Source organism: Seriola dumerili, unplaced genomic scaffold (assembly GCF_002260705.1).
Source record: "Seriola dumerili isolate Sdu_G_001 unplaced genomic scaffold, Sdu_1.0 BDQW01000025.1, whole genome shotgun sequence".
NCBI classification, from domain to species: Eukaryota; Metazoa; Chordata; class Actinopteri; order Carangiformes; family Carangidae; genus Seriola; species Seriola dumerili.
The window spans coordinates 3937254-3956191 of NW_019174280.1; the positions used below are offsets into that span (position 1 = coordinate 3937254).

The 18938-nt window shown below is 39.1% G+C and overlaps 1 protein-coding gene across 1 annotated transcript in view; it reads right to left on the reverse strand.

The window, feature by feature from the left end:
* Window positions 1-18938, reverse strand: part of man1a1 (mannosidase alpha class 1A member 1) — a 139784-nt gene that overhangs the window by 62124 nt on the left and 58722 nt on the right. The window contains exon 4 of the mRNA XM_022766746.1: window positions 12594-12674. Within this exon, the coding sequence (XP_022622467.1) occupies window positions 12594-12674 (81 nt within the window). The remainder of the gene's footprint in view (window positions 1-12593; window positions 12675-18938) is intronic.

Here is an 18938-nt window from a genome sequence, read left to right on the forward strand (position 1 = left end):
AGTTTGAAAATATTGCATGAATCAAGTTTTTCCAAGTTTAAATTGAGTGGAGATGACTCAGTAATCATTTCCAGTTGTAGCCCGACTGGTTGGTTGAGTTCTATACAGACAAAAGCTTTACACTCATGAACCACAGGCTTATCAGGACGCTGCGAATGAATTCAAACCTGTCTCATATCTGGACGGTTGCATCACAACATATTCAGCAAGTCAGCAAAAGTCAGTGAGGGGAAAAATTAACAGGAAGAACTGAAGAGTTCTCATGACTCGAGAGGCAGCGCAGACAGAGCAGAAGTGTGTCTCACATTTGTCAGACTCTACTCTTTCCTCTTCTCTGCCCTCAATCCTCCTCCCTGCATCTGTAGCCCTGTTCGCTCTCCTCAGAACAGATTAGACCAGTCTAAAAAGAGATTAAGATAGATATCCAGAAAATTCATTCTCTACGGTTAGCAAATAACCTTAACTTGGCAGTGTGTGTGTCAGTGTGTGCGGATATGTAAGGCGCTTTTCTTGGGCACAGCAGGAGGATTGCAGAGATGGCCAAAAGGGGAAAAGGGATGGGGGTGGTTGTTTTCCTCCTCCCATCCCTCCAGTAAAGCCAATTCTCTCACTGAGTGAATGGGATTTCTTGAGGATAGAAGAGAGAAGCTGTCTGCCGGCTCCACCCTGCACACTGCATTACCTGTGTGTGTGTGTGTGTGTGTGTGTGTGTGTGTGTTTGAATGGGCTGTCAGTGGTCAGTAGTGCAGGTTGTAGTACTGACCTGCACAGAGAGAGGTCACAGACGGGATTACACTGTAGGTGGCTTTGTGTCATGAGCTTGCCCTTGCCAGTGAGTGTGAGTGTGTCTGTATCAGAGCCAGGTATTGATAGAAAGTCTCATGTGTAAATAGCTCAATATGAAGAGATGGACAGGGAAAAGATCAGTGGTTCATGGGTGGGTTATGCTAGAAAAGAAACAGTTGTCCAACCCTAACGGAAATCAAATGTGTGTATAGTTGTTCTGGAAGGTGGAGCAAAAAAACTGGCCTTGAAAGAGAGGAGGAAGATGTCATATATTTGTATAACAAGATAAAAGTGCATATTTTCAGACAGTTTCTCCTGGAATTCATCTATATTGTTGTACTGTGTTGCAAAAGAAAAGTGTACGTTGTGAGAACGAAGCTCAAACCTGACCACAAATGGTCAGCCCCCCCACCCCCACCCCAATTTGACATCAGAAAGATGTGAGAGAAGAGGGTTTCTGAAGCCGTTCAACCATCGACAGAAGAAAAGCAGAAAACCTCACATTTTAGAAGCTGTAGGCAAAGAGTGTTTAGCATTCAGCCAGAAAAAATTAGTTACTATCACAACTTAATGGATCAAAATTGTTGCAAATCTATCGACAAACAGATTCATCGAATAATCGTCTCAGCTTTAGACACATTCAGTTGGCAGGACATCAGCTGCACAAATCGTCATATAGTGTTTATTGTCGGTGGACACTTTACCGTCAACCTGTCATGTCACAAATCTTTTCATTTACTATGAATACCATGTAGGACATGTAGGTTTTAACAGCATCCTTCTTACAGAGATAAAAACTGAATCAATGGAGGAAACTCCCCTTTGTTTTTCTTCAGGAGCAAGGAGGGGCCTGTCCTATCATGCATTAAGCAAAAAGTACAGACACACTCTTAACACGTCACCAGTGGACCAAGATAATTGTATCCAAATTCTTACGTGCAGTGGCGAGTCTTCCATTCACCTAAGTTTTGTTTTGCGTGTCTTAAGACTGCAGGAGGAGACTTTCAGAAGGAATTTACAAGAACATGAGGAAGAAATTTGCAAAACACTTGAATTCTTAATTAACTGAACAGAAAGAGCTCAGTGTGAATTCCAGAAGAACACAGACAGACAAATATAGAGACAAAGGTAAAGGGGGTACATCTGCATGAGAGTCCTATGACTTTACTTACATAGTTGGGAATAAAAAATGTGTGTATTTAGAAGACAATTATACAAGATTTATCCATTTGGTGGATGCTTTCAAGTCTAAAGTATGAGCCTACAGTGCAACACCTGCATGTATTTTTAACATGACAGGTCCCGGTGGAAATCAAAAATTCTATGCCTGTCTGTAACTGCCTTGTTCTAGCAAAAGGAAAAATAAAACACTGAAGAATGAGTGAGAAGTGCAGCGAAATGTCAAAATACCCATCCAGCTTTCTATCTCTCTCTTCCCTCCATCCAGTGGCTGCACAATGAAATAGGATGGAGGAAATAGAGAGCTGTGGTTGTGTGTGTATCATACTCGATGGGTGTCTGATTGGACGTCACACTCTCAGGAGGCGGTCTGTCAGAGCGGGTTGCTCTTGGCTGCCTCTTTGTTCATGCACGTGTGTGTGTGCGTGTGTGTTTTGTGCCATGCGTGTGTTTCTGTGATCCTGCCTGTAGGTATCCACTCTACATTCCGTTCAGGCCAGAGATTAAGAGGTGTCTGTCTTTTCACTGTCTGTGTTCGAGCACAGCGTTTGGCTGCTTCTCTGTCTGAATCCTACCTATGGCCATCACAGGAAATATTTTTGTACGTTCAACAGTAAAATCAAATGTACTTTCGACTAACATCGTAGAAAAAATACATTTTCTCACGCCAACCAGCCACCTATTGTCACACACTGCTTTCTTCCTACTTCTCTTCCTGTTGTATTTTCCATAATCTGGGTTGAACCTCATTATTCTATCTTTGTGTCTCTTTTATAATTCCTTCACTCATCTCATTTGTTGTTTCTCAACACTGAACTTTTGCTCTTCAGTGTCTTTTGGATCTGGTCGGTCTAATTACACTGTGATGGATGTTAATTGAGGGCACATGGGGGCAAATGAGGCAACAGACTGAACACATTTCAACATATCAGACACCATATTCCCTCTTATAATTAAAACAAATTCCTACATTTGAGTCATTTTACTGTGTACAGATTTTAGCTTTTGTTGAGTCATGCTCACTCATCAACATCATTATGTAGTACCAGAGGGGGAACTGGCTATATGGGTATTGAACACCTCCGTGTAGAGCTGGAGGTGGACACAAGGCTTAGGCGATATCAAAAATGTTATATCTCGATACAGTCCAGTCCAGTTTAATAATAAATGATCAAATTATTGTATTTTATGTTTCAGTTATAAGTAGGGCTGGGACGATTATCCGACGTAATCGACGTTGTCGATAATAAAAATTATTCGACGTGGAATTTTAGTGTCGACGCGTCGTGTAAAACCACACAGGGTAAATGTTCATAGAACAAAACCGGAACTTTCAAATGGGACCGTTTATATCCATCGTCTTTGGTTTACCCGGATACAAGCGCAGCGCAAGGGCAGGGACAACGCGGTGACGTAATTGAAGTCATTGACTACGTGATTTGCGTCTGTGTAATCTATTTGAACAACATGGCGGCGTCTACCAGCAGTACGACGGAGCGTGTGGAGCAACACGTGGCAAAAAAGGCTCGCACACTACTCGCAAATTACTGTTAGGGTAATAAAACAAAATAATCACTAGATTAGTCGAGTAATTGAAAAAATAATCACTAGATTAATTGTTTAAAGAATAATCGTTTGGGACAGCCCTAGTTATAAGTGATGCAGTCACTAAACAGCAGATCAGAGTTCTATTTGTCACATGCCAAGGTACAATGTACAGTAAGCAAAGCAATGAAATGAGGGTCCAACTCAGCAGCAGGGTAGACTGTGCAAAACTGAAAAAAAAAAAGAAATGTATATATTATATTTTAGATATTATTGAGTTAGTTTCAGCGGTGGACTGAAGAGGCAAGCTCTCACATCTGATATCATATCTGATTTAATGTCAAATGAAGGTTTTCCACACTTTTGTTTTGTAGCTATGAGCTAACCTAAATCCCAGGCTACAGAAAGCCAAGAGCTAGCTTAACCTCATTTTATTCATTACTCATAATTCATTAACCCAGGGCTAATAGTAAACGCTGGGTTATGAATCACACTTCACTGAGCCCATGGTGAACGTCCTCAAATTGCTGACAACATGCAATTTATCTCAATTTGTTTGAACAATAAACATTTAATTGCTTTGGTTCAATCCTTGACCCACACTAGTGATCCTAGCCTTTTGTTTTTGGGGATAGGTCTGCCCTGGAGAGAGGCTTAGTAAGCCCTGTGGGTGCTGTAAAATCAAAGCTTACACAGGGCTACGGCGCTAATGGTGTGAAAGGTCTTTTTCATGTGTGCATCACGTGTACTTCTTGCTGTCCTTAAGATGGACTTCAAAATAACAAACAAGATGGAGCATCTCTTGCTGCTTGTTACTTTGTTAAAGTTTTCACAGAGTGTCACCAGCACTTGTAAGAAGTGAAGGAAAGAAGCCACATAATTTGATCTTTTAAGCAAGCAGCTGTTTCAACTTATCACCCTATCAGCCATATGGCTGGGCAACACATCAATACAAAAATAAAAAAAACTTTGTACATCTCGACACCCTGCTGTTTCCCAACTTCAGTGAAGTGCAGTCTACTTGTTTGTAGGCCTGTCCATCACAGTCTGCCTTTTATTTTTCCAGCCTTGATTTTGGCTTGTCGCTTGTTCCGTTTAATGCTGTTTTTTTGCCATATCGGACTGACCGTGAATCCAATCTACTAGGAGAAAAATAATATTTAGTGAGGCTCTTGCTGGCAAATACTGTAGGAAAAGGGAGATATTTGTAGGCTCTGGTATCACTTGTCATCAGGGAGTGCAGAAGTGTCCAAACACAGACAGGAAAATGGGAGAACACTTTTCTCTGTGGAGGTATTTCAGACAACAAGGTAATGTTTGTCTTGAATAAAGAGCTTAGATGACAGAAACATATGGGAAAAAGTGATTATGGCAGGATAACATGCCAACAGACCCAGTTAAGAATTAGCCAATAAATGCTAAAGCGGACATGTAAGTTAACCTGGTTGACGCCTCAGTAATTGAGGTAGGAAAATGACTGAAGATACCTCAATTAAGTCTGTGAAATTGTTGTTTTAACAACCATGTGTTATAGCTCTAATGGAGGGTTATGAGTCTATTTTCTGATGAATTCACATAAAACTACATAACAGCAGCCTGGTATCCTTTAATGACCCTGTCTGAATCTCAATTAGTTTTGAAAGCTTCAAGGACCCCTACTGTAATCCACTCACACTCAATTTGAAACAATAGCATTAATAAGTAATTGCATGATTTGATCACCAAGGCTGGGTATTAAAGTGTAAGATGAATGCTCGCCTGATTGCAGATCAGAGAATTGCTGAGATTTGTGAATAAACTTGGGGAAAGCAAACTTAATGGAGACCAATCAATTAGCAGAGGGAGCTGGCGAAGGCGCGCTGTGCTCGTCTGAGCCAGGCCCGCGCAGCTTCTCGTGCCATCTGATCAATCACTGAAAATAAAAACCTTTCAGGAAATTAATCAAGGCCTGGCAACAGGAACCTAAAGTTCAGCTAATTTCTGTTGTTCAGGCCACAGAAACCCACGGAACAACCAAACTGCGCCAAGTCGAATCAGTCAAACACAGATCCATGTGGTGCAGTGGAAAGCAAAGACGCTTTCTGCAGACAAATGCCAACAGCGCTGAGTGACACTATTAGCCTGACTGTCCATATAACCTGTGGTTCATACACACATTTTCTGGCTGAACAGAGAACCAGGTTTGCTTTTCCTCAATGCTTTATGCATGGTCATGATAATATACCACTGATTCCTGGTTTATTTATTGTATTTTCTTATATCTATCATTTCATTAGCAACAAAGGGCTGAGTTAGCCAAATCTAGGCAGCTACATGTAGGTTTATTGCTGGTTTATTGTGAAGTCAATTCTCTTTATATAACAGACTAATATGAAGAAAGAGGAAATTTTGTACTAAAAATACCATGAAAAATACTAGGGCTGCACAATATGCAAAAACTATCATAATAATATTATATATTATATATTATTATATTATTATATATATCATTATGTTATTTTGGGAGATATTGCAATATGCAATTTCAGTTGGAATGGTCATTTTTACATTTCATTTTCACTGAAAAAAATTGGAAATGATGGTTAGATTTGTGCTGGGCCTTGTAACAAACAAACATGCTCCTTTTACATGTGGAGAATAGGATCGACTGGGGGCGTGGTGCTAACAATGCTCAACAATGCTGTGACACATTTTACCTTTATCAAAAAAATTGCAGCCTGCGATTTGGATAGTGCACTTGGCCATATTGCGATTTCAATTATATTTCCATTAATTATGTTGCCCTAAAAAAATACCCACCTGAATACACTAACTCAGACTGTTGAAGCCTTATATTTGCTTTGGCTGAATGGAGCTCAGACCGTGGATTTTGCCCCCCTTTTCTGACTGTTAATGTAATAGCTGTTCTATAAAAGGTATAAACCAAACCTCTTAGGTCTGACTGAAGCAAGATCAGTGAAGAACAGCATTGACATCCTCAGCTTTAAAGTCACTAGCTGGAATTTTATCAAAAAACAATAAATACTTCATCAGTAAAGACAATGGGATCATGGATTATTTCCACAGCTCCTGCCCCTAAATGCCCTGTATATATTTTGCTGCTAAACTTCACTTCTAATTGCCTCTGTGTCTAAATGAGGTCTGTAAGACACCTGAGTCAAACCTCTGCTTTGGTTAACCACTGACAGGATTTTCTCTTTAAATCTAGGTTGTTCTAAGGGATGAGGGATGCAGCTGTGACACTCATCCCCGCCATCACCAGATTACTCTGTCAGACACAACTAAAGGAGATTGGGATTAGTTTTCATCACAATCAAGCACAATCATTGCTGTTCATTATAATCATGCTGGGATAAGGGTTTGGCAATGATGAAAAGCCCCTCCTATAATGAATACTGGCAAATTTAAAAAGAAAAAAAAAAGCCGGTCTTCACAGCGGGGATTTGTTGACTCTTGGAGATGACAATTTGAATTTAACACACTACATTCACCTAATGAAGAAATTACTTGAGGTTGTCATTGTGTTTGTAGTGATTATGCATACTGTATATGAGCACTAAAAGGGATTGTTGCTCAATCCCCATGATACTAACATCACCTTACCATGATATATTTCTGTTTTAGCTGTTCTGTATTTCTACATGTGTTCCTCATTTGCAATTCTTCCATCCAATCCCTCTTTACTTTTCTTTTTCTATAAATCCATACTTCTATTATAGTTTTTTACCATCATCTCTCCCCATTTGTCATCCTCATTCCTTCATTCCTTGATGTCTTCTTTTTCCTATTTTCATTGATCCTTTCCTGCCTTATGAATTTCCTTGTTCCTCCCCTGATTCCTCCCTTTTATTCATTCTCAACTTCTTTTTACTTCGATTCCTGTGTTTAGCTCCTTTAGTTTCTATTTCATTTCTTATTTCCATTTCTCTTAATCCTTAATTTCTGTTTTACTTTGACTTCTACTTACACTAGCTGTACCATGAAACTATACTACATACTAATGGTTATGATTATATAGTTTGTTCATTTTGGAAAAGTGTTAAACTATACTCTAAATCAGCCAGTATGCATGTTGATGATGTGCACTATTCCGCACATTAAAGGGGTTTCTCACAGCTGGATTAAAGTAAAACAAATTAAAATTACACAGACACAGACATAGGATCTGGCTCTCCATTTCCTGCCTTCTATCACTTCAAATCTTTTTCCGTTTCCTCCATCAATCGTCACCTTCCTTTGTCTCTCAGGTCTCTCCTCTCTCCTTATTTTCCCCTTCAGTATCTTCCTTCATGCGCGGCTTCCTCCTTCCTTTTCTCTCCCCCTCTCTCTATCTTACGTTCTTTTTTGCTGTTGTCTGTCCTTTATCTGTCCTTCTCCCCTTGTAGCACTTAGTTTCGATTAGGAGAGCAACTGGAAGCCTTTCATTTTGTCCATCTCTCCATGCATTGTTTACTTCCTTCCTACCATCCTTCCCTCCTTCCCTTTCTTCAGCAGATGAGGTTACATGCTGCGATCTGTATGCAGGAAGGGACGTTAAAAGCCTGCCAGTAGGGTGCATACAGCCAGTACCAGCTGTACTTTTACTGATCAAATTTTCATCAAAGGCCCAGGCCTCTTTGAGTCAGAGCCAGACAAGAACCGACAGGGAGAGAGACAGAGAGACTCCACTCCTCTAGCTGCTCCTTGTGTCTGTCTCTAACACCTCTCATCACTCTTTGACTCCTCATCCATCATCCTCCTCAAACCAAAAAAAAAAAATCTCTTTTTTGTTTTCCATCCGTCAGCCTGAAAAAAAAAAAAAAGAAAAAGAAAACTACAAAACACATTTCAGCTCAGACTGCTGACGGCATGTGAGATCATGGATGGTGTGGCGATTGACCACAACCACTCTGACGTCTAAGGTGAATCAAAACCAAATAAAGCTGTTGATTTCAAAAACTGAATTTTTTAGCTGAAAGCAGTTGAACTGTTGCATGACGTTTCAATCTGAGTAAAAGTAACCAAAGCATTGAAATCTGTTGAAATGATAGTTAAACTGGTATATACAAGACATACAGACTGTCACTTCAACTGTATACAGTGCACTTACACCATTCATTGCACAAATTCAATTTCTTCCATCCTTTTACGATTCAAGACATTTTAACTTGCTTGTATGTCTTTCTCTTTGAATGATAGTTCAGCTGCTTTCATCTTTGACACTTTAGCTGACACTTCTGCTGTTTTTAGCGCTTACAAACTGACAATTCAACGGCCTGCAGGGTTTAAATTGTTTTCAGCACTTACACTTCAGTAGCTTTCAACTGCTTCCAGCTCGGACAGGGAAATCAAACACTTCAAATCCTTTCAGTGCTTCACCTTCAACTGACACTTCAAGTGCTTCAACTTAAACTGCGACATCTCAGATGCAAACAATTCACATATAAAGACATTTTAACCGGTTTACAGTGTTTGCACCTGCAATTTTCAAAGTAAAAGCACACAGAAAATTGTGTTTTTTGTAGTAAGATAAGGTAAGGTCTTTATTTTTTGTTTTGGTGACAAAGTCAATCCAAATTCTTCAGAAGTAGTGTACTAATGTCTATATGACAAAAATAATAATAAAGGCTCCTCAGAGGATATTACTTATCAGGACACACACTATAATGTGGTCCTATCAAGTTTCAGGATTATGTGAGAGAAAAAAATAAAATCAGTTTTCAGTTTGTCATTACGGAATACTTTCACTTGGCCTTGTGTTGACAAGGTTTCCCATCTCTAATGAACTTTCTTTCAATTCAGACAGCAACATAACAGAATGCAGAACAAGTCTCTCTAAGATCACACGCTAATCTTCTCTATTCCCCTGACAGTCTCTCTATCTGCTCCGTGTTGCTCTTTGGGTCTGAGGGTTCATCTTCTCTGGAGGTCTGGTACACTCTCATCGAACAGACATTCCAAATGTGGAGTTACCATTAACCACTGTTCGGCATTTTACTATTAAAAACCAGCCAGCACAAATGTACCTGTAGTATAGCTCCACTTTATCTGCAACAGCTTTTATCAGGAGTGTATTGCCAAAGTACTGGTTTTTGAAGATTCAGAGAAAAACCCTCCTAAAATGTATGATGTAACACACTCTTGTAAAAACTCTGCTCAAAACAGGTTTTACAAAATAAAATAACATCAAAACATAATAATAACATAGATACTGATGGTAGAAATGTGTCATACTGTTCTGTTAAGTTCCAGCTTCTCAATGTGATTAAAGGCTCTTTTTCTGTGTGGTTTGTGAATGTAAACTGGATTTCTTTGGGTTTTGGACAGTTGCTTGGACAAAACAAGCAAAATGAACATGTAACTTTGGGGCTTCTGAAACTTTGATGGGCATTTATCACTATTTTGGGCAGTTTACAGTCCCTGTGATTAATTAATTATCATCAGACTAACTGATAATAAAAAAAATCATGCATCTCCTCCTTTACCTTCACTGGACCCAACAGGTATTGATACTGTTGGCACTTTGACCTCCTACAGCCCCTTCAGCTCCACCGAGCTGTCCTTCAACTCTACACCACCAGTCATTCAGTGCTCAACCACCAGCAACATTCAGTCATCCTGTTCATCAGCAACCTTCAGTCCTCCGAGGCCACCCATCAGCCCATCCATCTACCACCTCCATCCTTCAGGGGTCCCTGACCTGGACCTGAACCAGAGGGACCTCTCAAGGCTCTGATGAATTACAGGAAGGGCCTGAACTGATTGACTCTTATATAAAAAAAAAAAGAAGAAGAAATGGAGCCAACAGTGACGGCTGAGAAATGATGAGGAGTCACAGTTGGGCATCACACCTGTTGAGAGGATTATCAGTGAAGATGATCAGCAAGCTACTGTTTCCAATGCGGCTGCTTTTCTTATGATGCTAATTAAAATAAATGTAGGTAATTCAGTCTCATCTTTTTGAACATTTAAATATAAGCTTTTGTTACTTTGCTTTTGGCTCAACTACAGTTTTCAGTATAATGAGTATTTTGTATTGTAATGTATTGTTTCATAATCTGCCTAATGTTTACAATTTGAAACAATTTTCAAAGCAAAAAAAGGTAATTACTGCCGAGATCCAGCACTTGAATTGTGATAATCTGCTACTTCTCTTTCCCTTTATCTGATTCTATTTCTTTGGATTTCAGGTTTTATTGCACAAAACAAGGACTTTGAAGAGACATCGCCTTGGGCTTCAGGAACTTTGTCATTACTTTGAAACATTATATAGATCAAAATAAGCAATGAAAAGATAAAAAATTCAATTGATGTTTTATTGATAATGTAAATACTTGTTAGTTGCAAACTCTACTGGTGTTTAAAGTCCATTTAAAGTACTGTTTAGGTTTTAAATTACTGTGGAGACACATTTACACACTTTTATTATATACAGTATATACAGTTTTATACAGTATGTGTTATATTGTCTCACATTGGTATTGGCTTTGGGGAATTACTGAAAATGATAAATGAATAAGATTTGGTTTAACATTGTAAGATGTCGACAAAAGAGTTGTGAAGATATAAAGCTGTGCTAAAATACTTTGAACTTGTTAAGTAATGCTCAAATATCCATCTTCTTCTCAACTGAACAACTTTGCAGCCGCAACTTTGCTTTAGAAAATGTTCCTCAAATAACAATTATTGTTCTCATTGGTGTCATTATTGCCAGCTTCGTGCCACAGCCCTCTACATCCAGCATTTGACAAATAAGAAATAATGTTCCTCTAGAATTTTCTGTGTGTGCTGAAGCGCTGAAATGCTCATTGAGTTTGTAAATGGGTTTTGCTACCAGAGAGCTCCCAATCTGACTCCTGCGGGCCCCCCCCCCCCTCTCTCCCGGCTAATAAAGGAGCATGGAGCCTCACAACTCTGGTTTCACTCACTGCTAGGTTGATTGTGTCGATTATGCGCGTATATAGGAGAGTGTTTACACCCGCATCTGCGTATTAAAGAGCAGATTAATGCGGCATTGTCGACAGGGGTGAAGATCAAAGTCACTCAGAGTGAAATCCCACCTGGTGACATCAGTTTAAAAACAGAAATGAAGTCTGAAGCTCTTTCAGTTGAAAAAAAATCTCTCTGCAGGTACCAGGTTTTGAGGTTTTGGGTGGTTTAAAAGCTTTTCTGCACAATCCATTCTTTGGTGGGGTCTTAACTTTCATTAAGAGGCTGAGGCGCGTAATTAAAAGAGAGAAAGAAGAGGAGATATTGAGGAAGAGCGAGTTTAACGTGAAATCCCCGCACTGGCAGACCTGAGTGTAATACCTGCTGATGTCATTTTCACAGCCTCTTGTCACTAAGCAGATTCACACAAAACACTGTGCACACAGACACAGCACGAGTGGCACTATGAGGAAAGTGAGAAGCCCTATGGAATCTCGCTGCACTCATTTTTTCTCAGTAAAGCAAGTCTAGAGCAATAATTTGTCAGCAGCCAGACACTTCAGGACATATTCTGCCCCCCAAGGCTGATGGAATACCACCTCTTCTTTTCCCTTTCAACTAAAAGAAAGTTACTCTTTAAAAGTACAACAGTGAAACAAGGGTTTCTTCCATTATCTGAGGCACCTGTTAGTTCATCCTGACATTGAAGACAGCGCTGTGTGAAAAACTAAAGAGCTCAATGCGAACCATTTCGATTAAAACCGTTGTATCCTCAATCTGCCACCACAGAAGACGAGATCCAAGAGCAGCAACATTTACGGTCGTCCTTCAGCCATATTAAAGCAGTCAACAGTTTGTTCTCGCTGTAGTCTATTCTGGCTGGAAGCAAACTAATCAAACTACATAAGAGAGCACCTGCGCTTCAAAAGAGAACTCACCTTGGCACTGGCTAATGGGATATATTTATCTGCACCAGCAATTAAAAGGGGATATTATGTAAGATTTGGAGCATATAAAAGCACTCATTCACTCACTCACTTGTCCATCATCTGCTCTGTACCATCTGTTTGATCAATCAGCCTGCAGTGCAGGCAACAGAAGTCCCTCTTCAAAGTCTCATTCATTGCAGAGGTGTTGTGAGAAAACACAACAGGAAGCTTGTGGATGTTTCTTACCTCTTTTCCAGACAGGTAGTAGGCGGACAGCAGACCTCCAACAAACCGGATGTTCACCTCAAACACAGACACCTCTGCGTTCTGCAGCAGAGACAAAAGAAAAGAAATATGAAACACTGCTACTCGTGAATATACGTTTCTCCTGCTACTGACAGTGAATTAAGCGATTCCAGTGATTCTGGGCTTTTTGTTGTGTTTGGAGGAGGATCAGTCTGAGGTTCCAGACAGATATTTTTCGATTGAAGTAGCCAAAAGTTGATACTGAATAAATTTAAAAAGTGGCTTATTCATTCCTGCTGTGAATGAGTGACAACTGAGCATGATTAATAAATGAGCTACTGAAGTGTTAAGAAAGAGATCTAGGAATATGCGTGTGTTTAAAGTGTACGGGATGTGTGAGGATACCTGCGCTGCATGAGAAGTTTTTAACAGAATTATTTTTATCCTGAACTGTGGATGCTTCAGTAATCATCACACAATAATTTCATATATCTAAAACATGTTTAGCTGTAATAGCAGAGCAGCTCTGTGTTAGACAGTCATTCAGTCAGTCATTCAGTCAGTCAACCATTTGAGTCCAGACTGAAATATGGATTGCCATGAATTTTGTACAGACATTAAACAGGTGCCAGAGGATGGATATGTCTGATATTTGGACATCCCCTATCTTTTCCTCCAGCATCTCAATGAGCGAGCGACATATGTGATTTCAGAGTGAAATATCTCAACGACACTTGTGGATGGAGTGGGGTGATAAATTGTGCTGCGTCTAAACATGCGATGCCTCCATTTCTGGACAGTTTTTTTTACCAGAGAAAATGGGACAAATAATAACAAAAAAATAGTCTCAGCAGCAGAACAATGAAGCTTCATCTCTCTCTCTCTCTCTCTCTCTCTCTCTCTCTCTCTCTCTCTCTCTCTCTCTGCAAACAAATTCCTAAGTCAGATGAAGTTTTTGCATTTGACTGACAGCTCTCATAAGTCACTGCTGTCAGCCAGAGATAGGACAATAGACTCTGTCCTGTAGAAAAAACAAATTATATGTCAGACAAAATGTGTCCTGTCAGTTTCCCACCAACTCGGAGTGACTGCTTGAGGAGATAGATTGTGTAGCCAATTCATCCTAATTAAAATTTAATTATTTCCTCTACGACACACAGGCAGCTCTAATGCAAAAGGACAATATTATTTCTTCATACTGCCTGTCGTCGATTAGCAGTTTTAATAAGCTAAAGTGAAATATTGTTTTATACTAATAACTATTTCAGCTCTAAATATTGTATTCTTGAGTAAACATTGACGGCAGTGTGTTGTGCCACTGCCTTCAGCAGCCATCACTACTTTAAACTGTTCAACAATGACCCTTCGAGTCAGCAGTTGTGTGACGTCGTCTCATTCCTGCAAGAAGGCCTGACGAGGTTGGCAGGCGAGGAGTGGAGTCTCCTGATGTGGCAACATTTAATCCATTACAGAGAGCACAGGAAACTGACTAAGCACGGCCTTTTCCTAACAGAACTATTTAATGGTTGTAGCAAGATGAGGTAATGTTCCAGCTAGACCTCTTTAGATGAAAGTGTATGATTTATTTTGCAATTGGCTAGTTGTGTCACTGGACAAGCTGCGCAGCCGGTCATAAGAGCTTACATTAAAACCATAGTTTTTCATTACATTACGGTTTTTACCCATCGTCCTCTTTATATCTTAAATCCTGAGTTGTGTTTCAGAGCATTTGAGTTCTGACAGAAGACGTCTCAGGAGTGTGATAAACCTTGTGCTCCTGCTCTCTGGCTTTAAATAGATTTAAAAGTGTTGCTTAGCTGCTTGGGTAGAGAGAAAAAAATGGCAGTGACCCGTGTGGCTCCTGCACTGGGACTCTGAGTGAAGTGTTGGAGTTATAATCATGTTTTCTCAGGTTTTGCAATGCTGGCAAAAAAAAAACAAAAGAAAAGTCATTGTACCTTCAAGACTAGAGAATAATGCTGAAGTCATGTCAGTTATTGTCTCTACTTTAAACCCACATTAACATTTAACTGAAAAGTGACTCAAAGGAGCACAAAACTATGACAAACTGCTGTCATTTTATTGTATTTTGGTGTGTTTACTGACAATTCAAAGCCACTAAGTACCTTTGTACTTTGCTTAGGGACTCCTGTATTGATGTAGTCATGCTGCACAAACATTATGTATACTGTATCTGGATTTTGTCATTTCTAACGTCCCATTTGCTACTTCATGTCCAGAGAGACACATTCCTGGCTGCTGTCATCACCTCTGTATTCATAAGTCTTCAGTAAGTCTTTCTTTCCTTCTTTTCTGGGTCTCCAAGGTTTGCACGTCTAAATATGATACATCGCCAAACTCAAGGTGACTGTGCCTTCATTTAAAGTGTCCTACAAGCTCAATGGCAGGATTTTCCTCTGAGAATGTATGTACTGTATATCTAAGACCTACTTTCCTGAATGATTTCACTCGAGTCACTAAAAGTTAATCATCCTTCGTAAGACAAAACATCAGTCCCTGTTTTGTGATTTCATCTCATTTGTCTTGCTCAGTCAAATGTGATGAGGCCCCATTTGTCTCTTTTAAACGTCCCATGCAGTATAAAGGTAGATGTTCATGTCTTTTTTGATTACAAAGCAGGTGTAGGTTCTGTATTAATACTGTGAAAGCATCAAAGTGCTCAGTCTAGCCTGTATTCAGAAACTGAGCCTTAAAACGAGTCCTCACAACTTCTGTAACATTGTGATGTCACAACAAAGCAGTCACCACTCTCAGCCATGCACCAAGCCCCGCCCACCTGGACCCACCTTCTAACCTTGCAGGATTTGGTTTCTCTGAGTGTTTACCTGAAATCTGCTATATTTTTATTGGCTCACTCAGAAAACAGTCAACCAATCAGAAGAGAGGCTCAGAGAATCCTCTCTTCTGATTGGCTCGCCGACCTGTTGTTACTAGAGCTCCACAGTGAATCTTGAGAGAGGATATGTAAAACTACATTGAGATGGTTTTTATATCTTCTTATGGATCAAAACTTTGAATTAAACACTATATAAAATAGTATAAAATATGGGACCTTTAATGGTTTGAAAAACTTTCTAAAATAAGAGAGGAAAACCTTTTGAGAACCTTATTGACATTAGCTAACCTTGTTGACATTTTCAACCCCTCCCAGACTGGTTTCACATTAACAGTCTTCCAGAGCCTTCCTATTAAGATGCACCTGTTGCACAAAGTGCACAAAATGTGGAGCATTTAAGGAAGCTTTAGGTCTCGAAGTTATGCAACCTCAGCAAATGAGCAGAGCAGTTCAGAAAACAATGGGCCTCCTGCTGTGACAGTGCTGTTTGAGTGACAGGACAACTTCTGGTAAATACTGTGAATAAGGGAGGATGCTGCACAAAGCGGTGGCACTGAATATTCCTGTCTGGCAAAAACCTCCACAAGTGAATAGAAGCAACTAAAAAACTCAAACAGTTTTGGATAGAGTACAGTAGGACTGAAGCTGATCTGAAAGTGTAATTAGCTACAGCACTGGGATGTTTTTATCATGTTAGCATGGTATATTCTTTGGCCTTAGAATCAGACCTCAGTCACATAAACGGATATCTGTACACAGAGACACATCCACAGTCACAACTACACTAGAGGAAAGACAAAGAAACTGTTTTTCTGCTCCTCCTTAATGAGCAGCTCTTAACAGGGATATTATAATGAGGATGGTTCTACAACCAAGGCAAACTTCAAAGGAAAGGGGCAAAGTGTGTGTATTTTTGCACAGAAATATCTACATGTTCCTGTGTCATTAAGCTCATCAGAAAAAAGCACAGCAGTCCTTCAGAAATTAGAACAGAAAAACATCCACTCCTACAACACATGGTAACCTTTTATTCATCACATGGATAAGTTTCTCTACGTTAGATTCACTGCTCTAGATTTTTAACTTTTGTGAGTAATATGTTTTTAAAACATCTATACTGTTATTAATTACAAGCTTGAACTGTGTGTGTGTGTGTGTGTGTGTACTGTATTTGCATTTGTGTGTGTGCGCGTGTGTGTATGTAGATGCTAAGCAAATTAAAACCGTGCTTACACATCTCTCCACATTTATAAACTGATATTAAACACAGCAAGAGTTTGATTCCTACTCATACAGCAGTGTTTGAATGTGCTTTTATTTGTGCGTGTGTGTGTGCACTCTCACACTAAGAAGTAAACAGTAATAGACTCATGTATGGATCTATTAGACATGTTTTTGGCATTCTCCCTCAGGGTTTTAGTGATAACACTCTAGGAGGAGGGATCAGAGTCAATACACTCATTTCCTGTCTACACACACACACACACACACACACACACACACACACACCACTTTGAATCTTGTGGTCATGCTCATTGTCTTCCTCAAATCTGATTTTAAGATATGAAAATCCTCTATTTACATGAGTTTTTCTGTAACTGACACATTCGCAGCTCATCGAGTCGAGTTACAGAGACAGAAATCTGTCGTAATGAAAACATCTCAGAAAAAAAAATGGTTTCACTAACTTTAATAAAGCATTAAGTGCATTGTGATCCATTACGAGCAGAGCCCATTAGAGGCCTTGAAAATTGTTTCTTATAACGTAATCTTCCAGGCATCAGGAAATTTCATTATGTTTTATATCATGTCATTAAGGATACATTCACCACATAAAATATTAACACCCAGCAATTTTGAGCTTATTATGTTTATGATATTACAGCTTGATTATACTAATCATCACGTGTTTATGATGTCTTATGAGCACAAGTTAGTGTGGTGAAAAAAGAAAGCACAATTATCTAACTTGTGTTTTTCTCTGGACTCCTTCAAGTTGAAATAATTTGTGAAAATACATTTTTAATGGAATGTTTTCTTGTATTTTAACGCGCACACACACACGCACACACACACACGCACGCACGCACGCACGCACGCACGCACGCACGCGCGCGCACACACACACACACCAATGACTCAGCTTAAACAGGCGGATGGCTAAGTGCAGCAACATCAAGGCCATTTTTCATACACACACACACACACACACTTCCTCTAACATCCAAGTTAAGGCTGCTATCGAAAGCCGTCTGTATTACAGTTCATTTACACTGACCTACATGTGGTGAAACTGAGTCAGACATCTCCATGCTCATCCTGTCACGTCTCAGTATAAAGTTTATTTTAAGACTACTTCATACATTAGGTCTCTTACATAAAGACTGAAGTGTTCAACTGAATCACAGCCATTAAATGTCCCAATAAAATAACTAGCGAGTCTCTGTGCTTTGTTTGAATCACCTAGCATCAAGAAACCAGTGTAATTATGTATTTTCTCTATTATACTATAAAGGGAGCCCTGTGTTAAAGCATATATCCTTGGCAAGGAGTTTTCAAAAAAAAAAAAAAAGTTTGGTTGTTTCTTTGTGTTGTTATGAGAAGAAAAATGTGCGTATTGTTCTGGGTAATGTAGAATGAAAACTTGTTTAAATCAAAGTGATGGCAGGATGTGACACAAATCACATATACTTTTGATTGATCACACATACAGCAGACAACAAAATACAGATACTCCAGACATTCGCCATGTTTCACTCAACAGACCGATTTCCTCCCATATATTGACATTAAACAACCAGACCTGCTTTTCTCTAATCAAACTATTTCCCTCCTCAGAACTACACAGAAGTGGGACGCAGATTATGTTTTCCCTCTTTATGCGTCTGTCAGTCACAGGAGTGCCATAAAAAAAGCATAAGTCTAAAAAAGAATAAGAAAATAAATGTGGAAATATAAACAAATGTAAATAAAAGAATAAATAAGTAAATAAAAAAATGGGGAATGTGAGAAGAATTAATGAAAGAATTTAAAAAATGCTTTTACCAATTGCTTTTGTTTAAAGGAAGAGCAAAAGCAATTGGGAAAAGGATTTTTTAAAAATGTATTATTTATTATTTTATTAATTGTTTGTATTTCCACATTTATTTTCTTGTTCTTTGACAGATTTTATAGTAATAATAATAATGATAATAATAACAACAATAATAATATATTTTATTTATAGGCAAGGCACTCGAGGACACATTACAACACACAGTAAACATTTATGTAAAAAATTGAATTATAAAAAAATGTATTCTTTTTATGGCACTCCTATGACTCCATAGCCAGCAACATTTCTCCAAATGTTACAGATGAATTTGGCTGAAGCTCAGCAGACAGGTGGTGATCTAGATTTGGGATTACTTTCATGTTTTAACTGAAAACTACCAGTATTATATGTTTCACTCAAGCGCTGCTGGGGATAGCCTGATACCCAGGAAGTC